Raw genomic sequence first — 8,978 nt, 5'->3', positions numbered from 1 at the left:
CTTGACATTCGCTTGGTTTCCCTGTCGCCTTGAAAACCACGGGGAGGCCCGGTTAATTCTGCGGCGAAGGCTAGGCGCCAACAGGGGCTTAGTGCCGCCTCCAATTCCTGCAGCAGCGGCTCCGCTCCTGGTCACATCCCGCCTTCGGGACTTCGGGGCGGGGGTCAGGGTGGTGACAGTGAGGCAGGAGCCGGTCTGGGAGTGTCAGCGGAAAGCCGGGCGGCGAACCGGCCAGTAGGGGCGCGGGGAAGTTCGGCCGCGAGGGGCGGGCAGAAGCGTGGCCGGGGGCGGGGCTGGCGGGCGCGGGAAGCGCGAGGGGCAGCGGTGCGGCGTCCAGGGGGCGGCCGCAGCCCCGCCCCGCCCCGCCGCGTCCTGCCCTGTAGTACCGCAGCGTCCTGCCCGCGCGCTCTTCGCCGCCTCTCGGGGTCTAGGCGCTCGCTGGTGCTCCGCGCGCAACTATGGCTCAGCACTTCTCCCTGGCCGCCTGCGACGTGGTCGGCTTCGACCTGGACCACACTCTGTGTCGCTACAACCTGCCTGAGAGCGCCCGGGTGAGTGGCGCGGGCTGCCGGGGCGCACGGCGTGCAGCCTCCATGGCGGCTGGGGCTCGAGTTTCCTCCCGGCTTAGGCGGCGGCGAGCGTCGGCGGCGAGCGTCGGCGGGGCCCTGCAGCCGCCGCGCCTTAGCGCAGAACTCGGCCTCCCACGGCGAGGCGGGGCGGAAGGAAGTGTGCATCCCCCCCATCCCCGCCCGTGCTGTGGGGACCGGCTTATTTAGCCCAGCCCTTAGCCAAGCTTGAGAGATGGGTAGGGAAGAAAAGGGGCGAAGGAGGGACAAGTCGTGCAAGATTGGGCTAGGGAAAGGGTTCCTGGGGCAGAGGAAGGGCGGGGCTAGGGGAACTCGGGGTGTCCTTTGCATATCCCCGGCTTTGGAACTTCTCAGTAAATCGTTCTGGCCACCAGCAGAGCGCCGATACAGCCACCTGGTTAACGACTTGTATTTTCTTTGGCTGCGTTTTTCTTTTGCACGTCCATGAGACCGCCTGTCAGTTTTTAAACACTGCAGTCCAGGAGAAATTGTGTGGTGTATTGGAAGACTAACCGAAAAGCCATTAACATGTTAGCCCTAATTTTGCCTTTTGCCAAGAGAAGGAAATAAATTTTGCTCACCTGTTGCGTGCTCCATGCACCTTGAGTAAGGTCTAATCCTGACAACAACCTGGGTCCTCACTGCACTTAGGGAGGGAGGGGGAAGTGGGGTGTGTATGATTCCACACCCGTACCCTGAAGTGAATTGTTCTCCCTCCCCAATTCCTTTGGTTTCACAAGGAAAGTAATTTTGAAAAATTAACTTTTTTTTTTTTTTTAGTCAAATATGTAAGTATCCAAGCGAAATAAGCTGGTTATGGTAGTCAAAGCGAGGACTCTGCAGCCAGACTGCAGACAGAGGGCACCAGCTCCTCTGTTCCTAGCTCTATGACCTCGGGCAAGTTACTTAACCCGTGTCTATTCTCAGTTTCCCTATCTGTAAAATGGGGCTAATAATTGGATTTGCCTGGAAAGGTTGTTGAAAGGATTAAAAGGGTAAAGGATGTGTAATGCTTAGAGCTGTGTTGGACACATACAAGTGTTTGCTTTTATAGTCACCACCCATATCATTCCCCAGCCTGACCACTTACGAATAGAGCTCCTGGCCGCTGGTGCAGGCATCAGCCAGGGCTGCTCCTCAGTATGGTGAGGTCAGTGCTCCGATCAGCAGTTCAGGTACCCCTCAAAGGTCAAAACAGTGTCTGAATTACTCATGTTCTCTATGTACAGATGGTGGGAAAAAAAGTGTACTGTTCCTTCTATTATACTTTCCTGCTTTCCTGCTGTACAGGTGTTTCCTTAGTCATGTTGAGAGTTGAGGAGACTTCTCGATCCTTGGCCACTGGTTCCTCTAGGTCTTTGACTCATATTTTCCTTCCCTTTGCCTTTCAAATCTTTTCCTGATTAACATTTTCTTGCATTTCCTCCCTAGTCACCTTCATTTGGAGGAAATATTGTTAAAACCATTGTCATTAGAGCCAATTTTGTGCATGTGTGAGCATAAAATTGCAGAATACAGGATCCTTAAAAGACAAGATTTCTTTACTATAAGCCTCGAATATAAGTGATATTTAAAGGTTGAAAACATTAACCTAGTGCATTTTGTATCCTGTTTGGTTCAGAAATCTTTTATTAAGTACCAACAATGTGCTGAGCACCATAATAGAGTTAGGGATACAGAGATAACACAGGTCTTCAGGTGGCCTTGTAATGGGTAAAGATGTTGAAAGATTAGTTCTGGTCCCCTGTGCTGAGGGCAGCATTGCCTGGTCCTTGCTGCTGGCTGTTTGTTACCTGTGCCTGGGGCCCTCCTCCCTTCATCACACCAACTCCTCAGCTGGCAGGTCTCATCTTAAGTAACCCGGCCCCCTAAAGTTTACCTTTCTGTCCCTATCCCGTCTTCAGTTTTCCATAAAAACCTTAATTTCTCACAGTACTTACACACTGCATTAAATTTTCCTGTTTACTTGTTGGAATCTTTCCCTAGATCCTAGAGCCATGACCCCTTGACATCAGTATCTGTGACAGTTTATTGTGTGTTCTGTGTGCCAAGCTGACTACGTGCACGTACGGGATTCAATAAATAATTGTGGAACAATTGCATAAATAATAGGTATTTTAGTAACTGAAAATAGCACTAACAGCCACTATTCTAATAAGCATTCTGCTGTATAAACTGGTTTGATCCTTACAACCATGTTAGATGTTATTATCATCATTTAGAGATGAGGACACTGAGTCACAGAAAGGATAAATAGCTTATCCAGGGTCACCCAGCAAGGTGGTCCAGCTGGCAGGTCTCTGCTACCTCCCACCAGGCTTTATGTGTGCTGCAAATCCCAGAGGAGAGTCCTTGGAGTGAGTGAGGCTTGGGTCCCAGCACAGGAGTTACAAGTGGCAGGTCAGGAAGCAGAGAGGAGCATTTCCGGCAGAGGAAATACGGCCAGGGCAAGGACCTAAAGGTGCGAAACAGCGCCTGGATCTGCTGGGTGTCAAGCAGAAGGTGGGGCGTTGCAGGAGAAGATGCCGGAGATGGCAGTGGCGCTGCATCATGGATCACTGCGCGTGCCTCTCATATCTGTGTCATAGGCATTTAGTGAAGTGCAGAGTGTCGTGCAAACGTGAAACTGGGTGCGTCGCCTCGCGGGAGGGGCTCGGGAAAAGCATCGTAGAAATGATGACACCTGTGCTGTCCTGGAGTCGCTGACTCAGGAGCGTCTGGACCCAGGCAGTTAACTTAACCGTGCGGCTGGGAGAGTGCGCGCACGTCCCCTCCTCAGGCGCAGCTGTGCTCAGCTCCTGCCAGCATTTGCCGTGGGGCGTAGAGGCTCAGTCTTGTCAGATCTGATTCTCTCAAGACAAATTAGAAATCTAAGCTTGTATGAGAAGTCTTTCAATTTTTAAACGCCAGCTCATTTTCAAACACAGCAGGATTATAGGGTTGCCAGATGTAGCAAAGAAAAATACAGGACACCCGGTTCAATTTGAATTTCAAATAAAAAAAACATTTTTAGTATATGGGTGTTCCAGATATTTCATGGGATAAGCTCATACTATAAAATTATTTGTTGTTTAGCCGAAAATCAAATTGAGCTGGGTGTTTCATATTTTATCTGGCAGCCTTCAGTGGGAACCAAATATAATTTGTGGTCTGCGTAGGACCCACAGGGCACCAGTTTGCACCCGCTGTGGATTGTGTGTGATTATTAGTCAGGTGAGGCTGTTGAGAAAGTAAGTGGCAGTTAAGGCTGGGAGAGCAAGGGGGTGGGGGTGGCGGAGGCCCTGTGCCATGAAGGCTTCTGTGGTGACTCAACATAATTTGAGGAAGAGCTTCAAGGACCAAGGCCTTGGGACTAGAAGAGGGCTTTCAAAGGCACAGATTCCCTGCTTTTCTCAGCACCTCTGTTCTCTGCTCCTCTTTACACATTGACCCCATTCTCTCCTATTACAGAACCATCTCCTTGGAGAGGTAAGGAACACAGCTCTGGAGGCCTCTGTTGGCATCCCTACTAGAAAGGGCCCTTTCTCTTGGGAAGGAATCTGACCTCATTGGAATCCCATGCCCATACGTTAATCAGTATTGCCAAGGGATGAGACCCTCCAGTTGTCCAGGGTTGAATAAATACTTTGACCGGAGGCAAGTCTGATGGTGTGCAGTAACCATTGGTAGCTTGAAACTGGCCATGGTGGGGGCAACTATACCATGGAAATGAGCAAATGCTACAAGTCAGGATCTTTTTTTTTTTTAACCAGCGCCCGACTGATAATAATAGCAGTACTTAAATTGAATTTACTTGTATGCCATGCACTGCTCTAAGCATCTGAGGATTTTCATTAACATGGGATTTACATCTCTTAATCCCAGGGCACTGGTTCCTTGCAGGCAGGATCATGATGTGTATTTTTTGTTGTCCATAGTACTTTGTACCTCAGAGTGACTCAGTACATTTTATGTTTGAATGAAAATTCATATAATCTAGAAGTCAATGATTTTCAGTCATCTCGGGGTTTCAGGAATTTTGTTGGGGCCCGACCCTATCCTGTAGGCTTGGAATTTCTGGGTGGCTTTAAGAACCATCATCTGTGGTTCTGACTACCACCAGGGTTGAGAACTGTGGATACATAGTGTTGACTTAATGTAGCTCTGTGGACAACTGACCTGGATCAGGGTCGCATTGCATTGTATGGGGGTACATGTGTAGCCATTTTCATTAACTTTACGACAGAGAACAGCTCTGTTTGACAAGGAGCCTTTTGCTTTCTCCACGCTCATCTCCTAACACTCGAAACCCCAATCCCCGACTTCAGCTGTGTGTCCCCTGGACTTGGATTGCCCTCTCCCCGCTGGACTCACCCAGCTGACTGCTCCATCTCGCAGGTGTCAGTGTGTACATCGCCTCCCCAGGGAGGCCTTCTCCTCCCCCTCCTCTTGCTGTATCTATTCTCGCTTCCCCCTTGTGCCATTCAGTGCTATCAAAACCTGTCATGGGTTAACATCTCCAGAAGAAGGATGGGGTTGCTCAGTGTGTCTCCTTGGACACTCTTCCATCTCAGAAAACCCGGCATTTTGTTGTTGTTGAGAATGAAAAGATCTGTCAGCCATCAGAAGAGCATTTATCTTTGTGCTTGCTTCCAGAGGCTTCCTTCTTCCTGTTTCCTTAGCTTTTCTTATGGTGGGGAAAAAAGATACTCACTTTGTCTGATGGAGGCACCATGATTCCTTCTTTAGAGTACCTGCCTGGTCCCTATGTGTATTTCTCTTTGAGACTCCCCTGTGTCAGATGACAAAACTAAAACAAGGTAGTAATGAGTTTGTTGTCCTTCCTTTGGAGAAGATAATCCACAGATTGGGAGAGTGCAGTGCCCCACAAGCAGTGGAGCACTCTTCCCCAGAGATTTTGGGCAAGACCGTGTTTTATAGAGTGTTAGAAGAGGCACCACAGAAATAGGGCATGATTGGCTAGGAGGTCGGGGATTTCCTGATAGGCACTGCAGGTCCTGTTTTCTAGAGTGAGGTAAGCGAGCTTAAAGCTGATGTGGAGGATTGTGATTGGTGTATGTTAGGTCTCCGTGACGGGTTTTCTGTAAGCGCACACTGTCTTAGGTTTAGATTTGTGACCAGAGCTGGGCCAGTGGGGCGGCCTCCGTTTTGTGGGGCCCAGTATATGCATTAGCATTATCAGCCGCCATGGGGCCTTTCTAGCAAGGGTGGATGGAGGATGGATGTGATGATAGAGTGGTCATTATGTTTATCCTCTGGCAATCTGTTAAATCAGTTTACGAAGCTTCCTCAAGTCTTAATGATCTCCAACCCATTAGACTTTGGGAGTAAGATTAATAATTGTCCTTGGTGGTATAATTGTATACTGATGGTATAAAAAAGACACAGCAGCTACCTGGGGCTCTCAGGAGTGGGTAAATTGCTTGGGACGGAGTGTTAACCTGCAGAGCTTCACAATTACAGATACTACAGATTCCCTCCCACCTGTCTTATGACTGATTCCATTAGGTTTTCAGGTCTGTGAAGCTAAGAATGAATAGTGAATTTTACATTTAATCTTTTTTCCTTCTTTTTATTAACAGCTCATTTATAATAGCTTTGCTCAGTTCCTGGTCAAGGAGAAAGGGTATGACAAGGAATTGCTCACTGTGACTCCAGAGGATTGGGATTTCTGGTAAGCAGCTTTTTTAAGGTCAGCACATTCCCTCTGATTTTTAATTATTGTGGATAAAATTTTAATGCTTCCTCTTCTATGGAAGCAGAAAGTGAAATGTGAAATTGAGTCAAAGGACAAAATGCCTTATGTACTAAAAAGTTTTATGTTTGATGAATTAAAGTCCTTTCTACTTTTAAGTTAAGACTTGTTTAATTAACTATGAAAACAAGCTAAGAGCATATGTGACTAATTTGAGTATTTTTACATGGTTTAAAGTCTGTCGTTATTAAAAGTTTGAGAGGTTATTAAGAACTGTCTAAAATTTACATCTTTTATTTAAAAATTTTCTTTTATTGCCCTTCAAATACAGAACTGTAAGAAAAGAGGAAATCATCATATTTTGAATAAGTGTCTGAATTGAGACATTTGTTTTTCTGTAATTGGGTAGATACCCTTATGTCTGAGACTCTGACTGCTTACTCCCTTCCTGGCTTAGGAGTCTCAACTTTCCAAGGCTTCCTTTGTCCTTCTTCCTCATTTAAACAATAAAACAAACAAAAGTCCTATTAAACCACTTTAAATTGTTCGGTTGAAAAATAGTAGTAGTCCTGAAACATATGAAAAATACATACAGAAATAATTCTAGAACAACAGAGTTCATCTGTTATACATTCTTCCAATGTTTGGTTAGTCCTTTTTGATTTATCCCTTTTAGCAAACGAAGAAACAGAAATATTTTACTGTATGAAACCGCCGACTCTGGAAATTTTACTGTGGACCAAACTAAATAATGCTTCTAAAGTACCCTGTCACTTTCTTTATAATTCTCTTGGTATTTGGTGGCCGTTTTACCTTCTTGCTTTTATTACTCACGATAATGAATCTGTACCCATTTTTCTTCCCAAATCCCATAAGTCTTTTACAGTGAAGAACCTAAAACTTAGTATTTGACTTTGTTTTAGTGGTTTTCAATAGTATGCCTAGTCCAGAGGGCTAGTTCTTATAACCCGACCTAAATTGAGGCAGATTCTAAAGAGTACAGAAAAGATTCTGGCTAAAATCTTAACTTGTAGAATACACATGTGTGTTTGTGTGTGTGTTTTATTTAATGGAAAGCATTTGTACATTTTAACAGAGGCATACAATGGTGTTCATTTTTTGTTCTCTGTGAGTTTTTTATTCCTCTTTTTAAAAGCTCAAAGATTTTAGACACTGAATATGCTGTCCTTGGTTTGCCCACATAACAGTTTTCCTTATGTACTTGCTCTGAGGATGATATTTAATTTTAGAATTGATATTCTTACTTGTTTGATTAACGTATCATTCACTTGGGTGGGAGAGTCCTTTTTTAGCATTGTGATTTTTGGAAAATATAAATTTTTATTTCTTGGGTTAGGTAACTATGTGAATTGACTGGTAAACAGAATTTTCTATTTCAGTTGCAAGGGCTTGGCATTGGATCTGGAAGACGGGAACTTCATTAAACTTGCAGATAATGGCACCGTGCTCAGGTAATAAAATTTAGTTGTGAAGTCAAAACTTTACTCTTTCCAGGACATTTTATTACCATATAGCATTTGATAGTTAAGGTATGGGTTAAAGAAGATTATTACTTTAGTCAATCAGATGGCAGATTATCTATGTGCCTGCATGTCTTTGTGTGAATCGTTTGAGCCATTTAAATATAAATCTGGAAGCATTAGATTGAAAGGTCTAATTCTTTAAATTTAGCTCATCAGAAATATTTTCAGGAAATACAGTAGAATGTTAATAACTTGCTTTATCTCTTTGACCACCCATACTGGAAAAGAGCCTGGGAATTATATTGTGCTAACCTGGAGTAAAATTGAAGCTGTCTTTATTAAGGAAGGAGAAAATGGATGTTGGGTGGGGATTGGTGGTCTAGGCACACCGCTCTTTCTTGCCCCATTTATCCAAATTCGCCCCCATCATGCAGGACCCATGTTGTGTCTCAGCTCCTTCTGGAAGTGTTTCTAGATTGTGCCAACCTTCATAAGTATCTCCCCCCTCCCAAACTTAGTGCTGACTCCCTTTCCTTCCCTCCTCTTAGGGTGAGTCCAACACTTTGAGTATTAGTAAGAGTAGGGCGAGCAGTTGAGGAGCAGCTGCCATCCCTGCCCTTAGTCTTACGGAGGGTACCAAGGAGTGAGCATCTATTTTTCCCCCAGTACTGACAGTACAGGCAGTTAACGTGGCCGTGCAGCTGTACGATTTACTATTTATGCTGACATGGTCAGAGTTCACGAAGAGGATGCTCAGCACAGGTTACCCCTTGTACATACTCTCCCTTTGGGTACATCATTCTTTTTGCACAGTTCAGACTCACACTCTACCCCAGACCGTCCCCTAAGGTGTAGGCCAGCCAGCCAGGTGTGGTTCCACTTCTGATTATTTTATAATTCATTTGCATGTTTTTTCTCAGGTAACTAGAGATAGGGTGTGTGTATTGATTTGTGTGTGTACACCACACACACACAGTGCAGCTTTGACCATGACCTTAAATGCCACTTCCAGATTCTTACAGTATAGTTGGCTGTCTTCAATCACGGTTAAAAGAATAGAAAACATTCCACAGTTTCGCTTCTTTCTTTTATTGTTAAGTCTGTCTGTTGTTGGTCCCCACTTCCAACACCCTTTTCCCAAGGTCTGACCGTCTCCATGCAAGTTCTGGCCAACCTGCAGCTTCTCCTGAATTTACAAGGTTATGTCCTTGA

General features: G+C 45.4%; 1 protein-coding gene across 2 annotated transcripts in view; it reads left to right on the top strand.

The window, feature by feature from the left end:
• The first annotated feature begins 295 nt into the window (after positions 1-295).
• Positions 296-8,978, top strand: part of NT5DC1 (5'-nucleotidase domain containing 1) — a 125,632-nt gene continuing 116,949 nt past the window's right edge. For both annotated transcript variants that reach the window (XM_036872221.1, XM_036872220.1), the window contains exons 1-3: positions 296-551; positions 6,170-6,261; positions 7,683-7,754. In XM_036872221.1, coding sequence (XP_036728116.1) covers positions 459-551; positions 6,170-6,261; positions 7,683-7,754 — 257 coding nt within the window. In that variant the 5' untranslated portion in view covers positions 296-458. The remainder of the gene's footprint in view (positions 552-6,169; positions 6,262-7,682; positions 7,755-8,978) is intronic.

Source organism: Balaenoptera musculus, chromosome 12, assembly GCF_009873245.2.
Source record: "Balaenoptera musculus isolate JJ_BM4_2016_0621 chromosome 12, mBalMus1.pri.v3, whole genome shotgun sequence".
NCBI lineage: Eukaryota > Metazoa > Chordata > Mammalia > Artiodactyla > Balaenopteridae > Balaenoptera > Balaenoptera musculus.
The sequence above is the reverse complement of the archived record's forward strand: the minus strand, read 5'-3'. Positions and strand labels throughout refer to the sequence as shown.